This window comes from Elephas maximus, chromosome 12, assembly GCF_024166365.1.
Source record: "Elephas maximus indicus isolate mEleMax1 chromosome 12, mEleMax1 primary haplotype, whole genome shotgun sequence".
Classification (NCBI taxonomy): Eukaryota; Metazoa; Chordata; class Mammalia; order Proboscidea; family Elephantidae; genus Elephas; species Elephas maximus.
In genome coordinates this window covers 100,034,068-100,046,099 of record NC_064830.1, presented here as the reverse complement: position 1 = coordinate 100,046,099, position 12,032 = coordinate 100,034,068, and the positions used below count along the sequence as shown (strand labels likewise).

The window sequence follows — 12,032 nt, the reverse complement described above, 5'->3', positions numbered from 1 at the left end:
CCTGGACCTCTCTGCTCTGGCTTGCACCAGAATGTTTCCCAAACTTCTAAAATCAATAAAATAAAGAGACCAATTCCTCCACTAGCGTCTGTGACTTATCTCTATTAAAAACTACTTTGACTGCAGATACCGACTCCGAGGAAGATGAGGAATTCCTGAAGGATGAGTGGTCTGATCAAGGCCCCTCCAGCTCCAAATTGACATCTTCCCTTCTGTGTGGCATGGTGGCCAAGAACAACAAGCCCGCCGGAGGCCCCAAGCTGTCCAAGCGGGGCCTAGTGGCCACCCGGACTCTGAAACCCAAGCCGGCCGCTAGCAGGAAGCAGCCATTTTGTTTGCTGCTCCGAGAGGCCGACGCTCGTTCCTCCTTCAGCGACTCTTCGGAGGACTCGTTTGACCAAGGTTACTAGCTCAAAACACAAAATACCTTCCATGTTTTATAGCGAGAGAGTGCGTGAGAGCGAGAGAGAAAGAGAGAGATCGAGAGAGCATGCCCACAGGAGAGAGATGGCAGACACTGAGGTCGTCCATCTTGGATGGCCACAGGAAGGGCAGCCATCTTGGTTCTTGGCAGCGTAGCCTGCCTTATTCGCCTAATTATTTTTGTTTTTAGTTGTATCATTGTGATAATATCATTGGCTAGCTCTTTTTGAGCTTTTCTATGGACTGGTTTTTAGTCTTCACTTTTGTCCACTCTCCCTCCTCTCCGCCCCTCCCTTACCGCACCCTAAGTTCCTTCTCACTTTTTTTGCCCACCTAGACAACAGGCTTGGGTTGGGTTCTCTTTTGGCATGGGCGGCCCGGTGGAGGCTTCCTGAGGAACATTTTGTAAATGGAATTCTGTCGTGTGGGCGTGTGACTTGATGTCTGTACCGCAATTTTGGTAATACCAAGCTTTATTAAACATATCGAGTTCATTTTTAACTAAACCCGTGTGCATTGTCTCTCTTGCTGTGTCTTTACTAGACAATTAGGTTGATGCTTTTCTCCATTTTGTTCCTCTTCCCTCACCCTCCTCCTCACCACCCCAAAAGGAGTAGCGATGAAATTAATGCAGCCTACTGCTTTTCTCTATTATTCAAATATCCCTGGTTGCTATTGGCATTCATTCCATTTTGCAGGTTTAAAGTCAACTGCTTTCACCGCCAGCATCATCTTTTTATTTTTTTGAGCTGTTTGCTTGTGTTTTATTTTCTTAAGCTCTAATTCCTACCTAGCACTGGTTAAGAACTATTTATTTGCCAAGATTTGTGTTCCAACAGGGATTTCTGTTTTGAAAGGCATGTGGGCAGTGCAGGGGCAAGACAGTTGGACATCTCTCGCTTTTTTTAAATGCGAAAGCATCGGCTTCATGGCCATGCTGAGGGACACAGTGTGGGGCTTCAGAAAGAGCACTGGTCTGGGAGTCCAGTGGCCTGGTTTGGCCTCCGCTCAGCCCCTGCCTCAGCCGGGGGGCCTCTGTCGCATCCTTTATAAAAAGCAAGGGTCAGACTCGGTAAGCTCTGAAAACATTTTGGCTCTGACTTTTTCTAACCTAAGAATTGGACTTCTCAGGTTAGAAATGTCTGAGACCCTTCAGATCCTTCAATCAAAAATGTTCCAAGAAGAGGGAGCAAGTGAATCCTGGGAAATGTGTCCTAGGTATAGTTTTAGGGTTTGCTTCAGGGCAGAGTCTTGTTAGGGCTGGAGGAACCCCCAGAGCCTGGGGAGCAGCACCTAGATGTCAGATTCTTGACCTTTGGTGCTGCTTGAGCCAGGCTGCGGGGTGCGTCCTGGCATATCTGGACACAAACTTGCTTGGGCAAGATGTAGAAGAGGTCCCTGGGGCTGCACGGCTCTGTTTTCCAGCCTTGTTCTCATATTCCTGGTCTCTCTTCTCCCTTTCCATACCTCCCCTCCAAATTGGCAAAGACCGATTTGGGTGACCAGGAAGTAGCACAGCATAGGCTCACGGTTTCCTGGGCTGCTGCCAGGGTGAGAAGAGAGGCCACCACGTCTCCATCCAGCCTGGTTTCTGAGGCCTCCCCCAGCCTGGAGCCTCGGAGTAGGGGGGGAGTCTGGTTGGTTCTCCATCTCGCTCTCTCTTCGTGCCCCTGAGCCTTACTTCCCAACCTTGGCTGAGTGCCCATGGCTCCTCCGCCATGCACCGTTTTTTTCCTTTTCTTCCAAAGCCAGGGCTTGGCTCCCCGGTTTTTGCACCCTCTTGCCAGAGCTCAGCTCCCACATTGAAGCAGATGGCCCCCCAAGTTTTTAGGAAGAAGTGGGTAGAGGGAGCTGGGGACCCTAACCCAGAGGTGGACATGACAGTACCAGGGGACAGGGCCTCTGTTTGCCCTGTGAGAAACCAGATCCAGGAGCAGAGGGAGTGGGGTGGGGGACAAGGCCCCTCGGCTTGAGATGCTGACTTGGTTGCCCCCTTGCAAACAGACCTTTGGTCAGGTCTTAAAAAGGGATATTTGGGTAATAGGGCCTTAATGATCCCCAGTACTAAAACCCTTAATTGGCTTGGCTTTTCTAGTGTGTCTGCTTCTCCCCCAGCAGCTTGACCATCCCTTCACCCTTGACCCCTACCCATGATGCTTTGAATGTCTGTTTCGGTCTCTTGCATTTGCTCTCACGCTGCACTCTGGACGCAAAGCGGAGGCTGGGAGTAGGCAGACAGCGCAGCAGGTCCCCGAGCTTGAGCCCCAGCCCGGCTCGTTGCTCCGTAGGTAGGCAAAACCCTTTTCTTTCTGTCCCCTTACACCTCCCCTCCTTGGGGTGTGCCCCCACTGGGTATGGCAGCAGGAGGTTGCCTTGGCATTTTCTTGGGTTTGGGGAAACCAAACCAAGTTCTAACAGCCAACCCCACACATACGGATCCAAGATTTAAATAAAACTTTTTCTGGATTTCCTTGGGTTTCTTTGTTGGAGACATTTTCCCCCCACCCTTGGCTAGCTCTTTTGCCTCATATGTGGATAACTCCAGAAGGGTTTTTGTGGTTCCCAGGCCCCTCTCCCAGCTCCCGCGTGGAAGAGCTAAGATATTGCAGGCTCCCAACCTCCCTGGCCCACACATGACACTTGCCCCTGAAGACGAGCCACCTCGGGAAGCCTGTTGCACTTAAAAAATGGTGCCTCCACTTTGCGGAAATGCCGCCCATTTTTTTTTTTTTTTTGTCTCCCAAACACTCTTCTTCCATTCCAAGGAGCTGGGATCGGGCTGCTCCTGGCTTTCTGGGATCTGATGTCAAAGTCTCATAACCCTGCCCATGTTCTAAATTTCTGGGCGGAATGTTCCAGGGCCGGAGCCAGCCCTCTCCCTCCCCTCTCCCACAGTTCCTGGAGTTCTGGAGTCTCCACACTTGAGCAGCCAGGGAAGGGGGTCTTTGGAAGGGAAACCTTCTGGCCACAAGTCCAGCCCCACGCCTCCACCCCAGGCAGCCCCCCACCAGCCTCCCTTCTCGAATTGGCCAGGCCCAAGCAGGACTGATGGGAGAACCCAGGTGCTGTGGGAAGTCTGCCCACACTTAGCCTGCTTTGCCGCTGTGGCCCGCTGGGCGGAGACGAACCATGTGACGTCGCCATGTGAATGGATTGCACGTGTGCACTGTCTGCCTGCCCCCCTGCCGCCTGCCCGCTGGCCTCTCCATCTTGTGCCATCCATTGCTCTGGGGATTGCTCCCCTCCCTGCCTCACGCTCCTCCTAACAGACCCCCCTTTCTGCCTCTTCCTCTCTCCACTCCTTGATGTAATCCTTCAGCTCATCACAGCAGGGACCTGGGCTTCCTCTGTAACTGGGCACGCACAAAGGGCCCCCGTCCTCATTGGCACCCCTGAGGGTGTCAGGAGAACGTGAACTTGGCCGTCTCTCTTCACGTTTCCATCCCCCAGAGCCAGCCAGCTCCCTGTCCCAGAGACAGCGCAGAGGGGAGGTAGTTCACACTCTCTGTCCTGCCTTTTCTGGCAGAATAGTCACTGTTCAGGCCTCGAGCCTGGGCCCTGCCCATGGCGTCTAGCTTGTGAGCCACCGTCCCCACCCAGGCCCGCAGGGCAGGTGGGACCCTGTAGCGGGTGCACAGACCTGAGTGTGGCACCTGCCCTTCAGCTTCTCCTGACAGGACCCTGGCTGTGGCATGTCAGACTTAGACTTAGCCCCTCAGATGCCTCCCACTTACCTACCGTTGTCAGGTTCATTGAGCGGTCTGCCTGCCTGCCTCAGATCAGAAGCAAGTTTCCACCTTAAGACAGTCTCTTTTTTTGGTAGTGGATTTGTCTTGTTTGCGGGGCACACTGCCCTCCGTTGCTCTCCCCTGCAGGCCCCACTGAGTTGTGGTCTGTGTCCTGAAAGCCCCAGTTGGGCTCAGGGAGGCAGGCCCGATGGCTGAGGAGAAGGCTGCCTTGTCAGCTGCTCACCAAATTGAGAGATGGTTGGTTGCATCAGGGTGTGAGCAGGGTGGCTGCATCGACCCACCACTCCGAAGCCCCCTGCTGGAGCTTTTTTTTTTTTTCCAGGAATGGGTTTTTTCATTAGACTATGGGTAAGCAAGGTCCCTGGGTGCCGCAAACAGTTTGCACCTGACAACTAACCTAAAGGTTGGTGATTTGAGCCACCCAGTGGTGCCACGAAAGAAAGGCCTGACAGTCTGCTTCTGTAAAGATTATAGCCAAGAAAACCTCATGGAGCACAGCTATTCTCTGTAACACATGGGGTTGGCATGAGCTGGAATTGACTTGACTGATTTGTTTTTTTGTGGGTAAGCAAGCCTTGGGTTTAAGTCCTTGCTGGCTCTTTTTGAGTCAAGAGTGATATCCAGCTTGCAATTCCCATGGCAGTGGGGACAGTACTGTTACTTTTTGGCAGACTGAGGGGGTGGTCCTGTTATTGTGTTTCCCTTGGAGCCTGCAAAGCCCTTTCTCATAGGATCGTATTTGAGCCTTCCCTTTAGCTGAGTCGGGAGGCCGGGAGGGGCACCCCCCCTGCCACAGAGGAGAAATAGGGGCTCAGAGAAGGCCAGCGGCTTGGGGGGTGTTGGTGGGAGTCGACTTTGGACTTGAACCATGGGGGTTTTCCACCCAATCCCCGAAGAGACCAAACTTCACCTTCTCCTGCCAGTCTCCAGCTCCTTCGAGGATGCCCGCACCCAGAATCCCCAGCCGTGCCCCAAGGACACCTCCCACCCCTCGTTTCCCTCAGCCTCCTCTTTCCTTCTCTTCTCTCCTGCCTCCTTCTCAGCCTTCATGTTGTGTGTTGGGGCGTGCGTGTGTGTGTGTGTGTGTGTGTGTGTGTATGTGTGTGAGACTGTGGAGAAAGCTGTCTCCAGTCCTTGTCCATGTATCTGTCCCCCGCCCGAGCTGAGGTGCATGTTGGTGTCCCCCTTACAGATGCCCATTCTGATACCCACAGCCCTGCCATCTCTAGGCCGCTCAGGGCTTTCTCGTCTTGGGCTCCATGTGATGGGGCAGAGGGGACAAGGGTGGGAAACACCGGCCAGTTCTGACCACTCCCCAGCTGCCCCAGGGGAGGAGTTTAGGAGCCATGGCATCTTGGGCTGGTGCCACACCAAATGGTGGCTCCGGGCCTGGGTGGCGGTGGGTGGTGATATGCGCCAAGACCACAGCGCTGACTTGCCCCCTGTTTTCTGCACGCCAGATGAGAGCTCCGAGGAGGAGGAGGACGAGGGGCTGGAGGAGGAGGAGGACGAGGCTGGTGGCGGCTATAGGCTGGGGGCCCGGGAGCGGGCCCTGTCACCAGGCCTGGAGGAGAGCGGGCTGGGCCTGTTGGCACGCTTCGCAGCCAGCGCCTTGCCTAGCCCCACCGTGGGGCCGGCCCTGTCGGTGGTGCAGCTGGAGGCCAAGCAGAAGGCGCGGAAGAAGGAGGAGCGGCAGAGCCTGATGGGTGAGCACTGGTCAGCGAAGGGCAGGGAGGTAGGAGTCTCAGGCCCATTCTGCAGGTGGGAACACTGAGGCTTGGAGGAGAGAGAAGCAGAGCTGGGGAGCCAGCCTGTCTTTTGGGCCTGCCTATCTTGAGCGTAATCTCCACCTGGCCTCCTGTTGCCGAGGAACAAGGCCCCCCCCTCAACCAGCTCTGCAAAGAGGGACCTCTCTGGGCATTCATGTGCCCCCTTCAAGCAGTTTTGGGGAGCAAAGAGTCCTCACAAATGTGTCTGGGGGACTGGGGGGAGACCAAGGAAAGGCCCTGTTCCAGCCTGGGGGTCTGGGAGGGCCCTGCAGGTTGGATACACCCCGACTGAACCATAAGCAAAAAGTAGAAGCTGACCCAGCTTGTAGAGAAAAAATGGTGCAGCCAGAAGGGACAGCTGTGTGCAAAGGCTTGAAGGGAGGGGCTCCCCAGAGCGGGAGGATTAGAGGCGGTGACTCGGCAAGAGGGCCTTGGCCCAGCTGGGCAGGCCTCGTGGGGGCTGGGGTTAGGGCCTGAAGGAGGTCAGAGGTGGGGTCGCCGACCCAACTTCCAAACAAGGCCATGTTCACAGGTACAGGGGTTAAGACGTCAGCCCATCTTTCTGGGGGAGCACCATTCAACCCCATAACACCACGTGATCGTCTCAATAGATGCAAAAAGAAAAATTCGTTGACCGCTTTCAATACCCATTCGTGGCTTAAAGAAACGGAAACCCATAGAAAGGAACTTCCTCAGCCTGATGGTGCACTCGTGGCTGCATTTGATCTTCCCGGCCACTCTGTCTGATCGGCCCATTGCTTGGATGGAGGATAACGGCGAGGTCTTTCTGCCTCCCCCTCGACTCCCTCCTTCCTGTGTCTGCATCTGTCATTACATCCTGGGTCATCATCTTGTCTTGGAACAGATGGACCTCGGGACCCTCTCGGGCCCCACCTCCACTCTTCCCGGGAACTTGCGTCCGTGCTTGGCCCAGCCCAGCCTGAATTTGGGGTTGGTGTTTGAAACTGAGGATCCTGCAGGGTCCTCCCCGCCCCTCTTGTGCTTTTCTCTGTGCAACAGGATAGGCCTGAGGCCCTCCTGTCAGGGGCTGGGACAAGGGAAATAGGGCACTGTGGTGCCACCCGTGTCCCCCCACAGGCCTCCACAGTCACACTTGGCTTCATAGCAACCTTATAGGACAGAGTAGAACTGCCCCATAGGGTTTCCAAGGCTGTAATCTTTCTGGAAGCAGATTGGCACATCCTTCTCCCACAGAGTGGCTGATAGGTTTGAACTGCCGACCTTTCGATTATCAGCCGAACGCTTAAGTGCTGCACCGACAGGGCTCCTTTGTTAGGTGTAGTGTTCTATAAATACCCGTCCGGTCAGTGTAATTGACACTGTTGTTCAGATCTTGTATACCTTTGGTGATTTTTTTTCTCTAGTCCTTTCCCTAGTTGCTTATAGAGGTGTGTTTAAATTTCCAGCTATGATTGCAGAAATCTCTATTTCTCCTTTTAATTTAATTTAAATCAATTTTTGCCCATGTATGTGACGCTATATTATCAGGTACATACACACTTGATTGTTTCCTCTTGAATTGACTCTTGTTATGACGTGTTCCTTTTTATCTTTGGTAATGTGTTTTGTTTGGGGATTCATTTTATCTGGTATTAGTATAGCCATTCCAGCTTTTTTATGCTTCCTGTTTCCATGATATATCTTCTTTCCAGCCATTACTCTCATTTTACCTGTGTCTTTTATTTAAAGTGAGTCTCTTGTAGACAGAATATAGGTGGGGTTTTTCTTTTATGCCTCATGTAATCTCTGCCTTTTGAGTATTTAATCTATTAATATTTAATATAATTATTGATAAAGTTTGGTTTGATTTTATCCTTTTAGTTTCTTAGTAACAGGTTTATTGAGATATAATTCATATACCATAAAACTAACAACTTGAAAGATTTAGTGGTTTTTATATATTCACAGAGTTGTACAGCCATCATGACTGTCTAATTTCAGAACATTTTCATCATCCAAAAAACAAATGCCATACCCAGTAGTAGTCACTCTCCATTCTCCCTTTTTTCCTGGCACTAGGTAACCACTAATCTACCTTCTGTCTCTATGGATTTGCCTGTTCTGCCCATTTCATATAAATAGAAGCATGCATAGAATATGTGGTCTTTGGAGTCTTGCTTCTTAGACTTAGCATAATGGTCTCAGGGTTCATTCACATCCTAGCAAGTGTCAGAACTTCATTCCTTTTTATGGCTGAATACTATTCCCTTGTATGGGTGGACTGCATTGTGTTTATCCCTTCATCAGTTGATGGACATTTGGGTTGTTTCCACTTTTTGGCTATTATAGATAAAGCTGCTCTGAATATTTATATACAGGTCTTTGTATAGAAATATGTTTTTAATTCTCTTGGGTACATACCTAGGAGTGGAATTGCTGGGTCATATAGTGATTCTGTGTTTAATATTTGGAAGAACCACCGAGCTGCCTTCCAAAGCGACTGCACCTTTTTTACAATTTCACCAGCGATGTGTGAGAGTTCTAATTTCCCCATATCTTCTCTAGTACTGGGTATTGTTTGTGTTTTTTATTCTAGCTGCCCTATTGTGTGTGAAATGTTATCTCATGGTGGTTTTGATTTGGATTTCCTAAATGATGAATGATGTGGAGCATCTTTTCATTGCTGTTGGTCATTTGTGTATCTTCTTTGGAGAAATGCCTATTCAAACCTTTTGCCCATTTTTTATTGTTGAATAAGAGTTCTTTATGTGTTCTGGCTACAAGTCCCTTATCAGAGATACGATTTGCAAATACTTTCTCCCATTCCGTGGGTTGTCTTTTCACTTTCTTGGTGGTGTTAATTTGAAGCAGAAAAGTTTTTAATTTCATCTAATTTATCTCTTTTTCTGTTGCCACTCGTGCTTCTGGTGACATGTCTAAGAATGCATTGCCTAATCCCAGGTCACAAAGCTTTACTCCTGTTGTCTTCTAAGAGTTTTATAATTTTAGGCCTTACATTTAGTTCTGTGATTGTTTTAGTTCATTTTTACATATGGTGTGAGGTAGAGGTCTAACTTAATTCTTTTGCATGGGGATATCCAGTTGTCTCAGTACCATTTGTTGAAGAGACTGTTCTTTCCTCCACTGAATGGTCTTGGCACCTTTGTCGAAAATCAATTGACCATGAATGCAAGGGCTTATTTCTGGACTCTCAATTTTGTTCCACTAATCTATCCTTATTATAGCACCACATTGTCTTGCTTACTGTAGATCTGTAGTAAGCTTTGAAATTGGGAAGTGTAAGTCCTCCAGCTTTGCTCTTTTTCAAATTTTTTTGGCTCTTCTGGGTCTCTTGAATTTCCACATGAATTTTAGGATCAGCTTGTCAATTTCTGCAAAAAAGTGAGCTGGGATTTTGATAGAAATTGCATTGAATCTTTAGGCCAGTTTGGGGAGTATTGGCATCTTAACAATAGTAAGTCTTTCGATCCATGAATATAGGATGGCTTTGTGTTTATTTGGATCTTCTTTGATTTCTTTTAGCAATGTTTTGTAGTTTTCAGTGTAAAAGTCTTGTACTTCTTTTGCTAAATTTATTTTTAAGTATTTTATTCTTTTTTAATTCTGTCTTAGTTATCTAGTGCTGCTATAACAAGAATACCGCAAGTGGATGGCTTTAACAAACAGAAATTTATTTTAGCACAATTTAGGAGGCTAGAAGTCCGAATTCAGAGTGCCGGCTTTAGGGGAATGCTCTCTCTCTGTGTGGGCTCTGGAGGAAGGTCCTTGTCTCTTCAGCTTCTGCTTCCTCGTTCCTTGGAGATCTCCGTGTATCTTGGCATCTATCTTACCCCATCTTTCCTCTGCTCGCTTGTTTAATTTCCTTACCATTGGGATAACTGGTATGCCAGTCACTTTTTATGCCTCTGGATCTCAGAGGTAAGGTGTTATTCTGTTCTAATGTACTTAGCGTCAAGGTGGCTCCCTTTTGAAATGTGTGAAGCTCAGCAGACTGATGTTGGAGGCTTATTGTTGTGTAAGTTGAGCATTCTATTAAGTGATGCCTCCTGGATGTGCTAGTTTTATAAACTTTTGCATTTTTTCCTTTACTTCTGTGAGATAAGGACTGCAAGCATAATTATGGCTTTCCCATGTGATAGTTAGGGAGCCCTGAAAGCTTTGTTTTGGTTTTTCTGTGCCATATTTGGAAAGCCAGAGGTTCTCCATGTAACCTAATTGAAAAAAGGCACCTGCAATAAATTACTTATCTATCTCTCACTGGTATATCGTCGTACCACAGATCAGTGGTGCCAAGGTGCCACTTGCCTCATTGGTGGCTTCTATCACCAGATCATATTTCCCAAAATCCGTATTAAAAAAAAAAAACAGAAATTTAAACACACTCGATTAATAAGCATGCGTTCCAGTACTGAAAACGCATGCCATCAAAAAAAAAATTTTTAAGGAGAAAAATGTAATAACGAAAGGGTTACACACCCTACACTAATCCTGCATCATTAACGTAACAAAGACAACCCATTCCCAAGTGGGATTATAATCACAGACATAGTGGTTAGGATTTAAAACATATTTTTGGGGGACATGATTTAACCCATAACAGGTACTTTTGAAAATAGCATATATTTTGTATATTGATCTTGTATCTTGCAATCCTGCTGAACTCATTTATTCATTCTCATAGTTTTCTAGTAGATTCTTTAAGATTTTTTTACATACAAGATTAGGTAATCTGCAAATACAGTTTAACTTCTTCCTTTCCAATCGGAATGTTCTTATGTCTTTTTCTGGCCTGATTGCCCTAGCTAGAACCTCCAGTACAATGTTCAGTAGAAGTGGAGAGAGCAGACATTCTTTGCCAACACCACAGTTTGAATGCATCAGTTCTTCTGTCTTCTTTTTTCACTGTCCAACTTTTGTATTCATCTGAGGTGATTGAAAAGACCATGGCTTGGGTCAGGCTCACCTTAGTCATCATCAAAGTGACACCTTTGCTTTTTAACACTCTTCAAAGGTCTTTTGCAGCAGATTTGCTTAATGCATTACGTTGTTTGATTTCTTGACTGCTAGTCCAATCAAGTGGAGCCCTGGTGGCCCAGTGGTTAAGAGCTACAGCTGCTAACCAAAAGGTTGGCAGTTTGAATCCACCAGCCACTCCTTGGAAGCCCTATGGTCCTCTACAGTCGCTGTGAGCCGGAATCAACTCAACAGCAACGAGTGTGGTTTTTTGGCTTCCAATCAGTTGTCGTTGTCAGGTGCTGTCGAATCATTTCCAACTCATAGTGACCCCATGTGACAGAGTAGAACTGCCCTGTAGAGTTTTCTTGGCTGTCATCTTTATAGGAGCAGAGCTCCAGGTCTTTCTCCTGTGGAGTCACTGGGTGGGCTCAAACCCCAACTTTTTGATTAGCAGCTGAGCACTTAAGCATTGTGCCACCAGGGTTCTTTCCTTAATCATGTCCACCTAGCTCTTAGTCCTTTTCAGTTAATTTTTTATTTCAGAAATCATCTTTCACTTATAGAATTTCCATTTGGTTCTTTTCTGTTGTTGCTATTTTTTTGCTGATACTTCCCATTTCTCTGGTGAAATGTTTATGCATTAAAATAATTTTGTTTTCCTTCATCGAAGGTAGTTATTATGGTAGCCACTTCAAAATTTTTGTCCATTAGTTCCAACATCTGGTTTCTTCTCCAGGTCAGATTCAGTTGATTTTCTTTTCTCTCCAAAATGTTACCCATTTTCTTGGTTCTTCATTTTTCAAGTAAATTTAGATTGCATATCTAAATTTGGACATTTTGAAAATTAAGCTGTGGAGAGTCTGAATTCTCTGATTTTTCTCAAATGAGTATTATTGCCTTCGTTTCAGTGGATTTTTCCTTGGCAGGGCTTGACCACCAATTTCTTTTTCTTGGCAGCAGCTCTGGTCTCTGTTCAGATCTTTTTTTGCCTTTACCTGGGTGGCTTTGAGTCTGTCCTATGCATGTGTGGTTCAGGGATCTGTGAGAGACGTGGGTAGGTAGAGTTTGGGGATCCCTCCGCCTCTTTTTTGCTTTCAGTTTCCGGACTTTCCTTTCTTGGTTTTTGAGAACATACAGACTTCTTTTTTTTTTT

General features: G+C 47.8%; 1 protein-coding gene across 7 annotated transcripts in view; it reads left to right on the top strand.

Moving 5' to 3' along the window:
• TNRC18 (trinucleotide repeat containing 18) overlaps window positions 1–12,032 on the top strand; it is a 119,518-nt gene that overhangs the window by 68,152 nt on the left and 39,334 nt on the right. For all 7 annotated transcript variants that reach the window (XR_007519518.1, XM_049902652.1, XM_049902653.1 and 4 more), the window contains 2 exons: window positions 127–402; window positions 5,633–5,878. Coding sequence is in view for 6 of the 7 variants with exons in the window: in XM_049902652.1 (XP_049758609.1) it covers window positions 127–402; window positions 5,633–5,878 (522 nt within the window). In the remaining variant the exon portion in view is untranslated. The remainder of the gene's footprint in view (window positions 1–126; window positions 403–5,632; window positions 5,879–12,032) is intronic.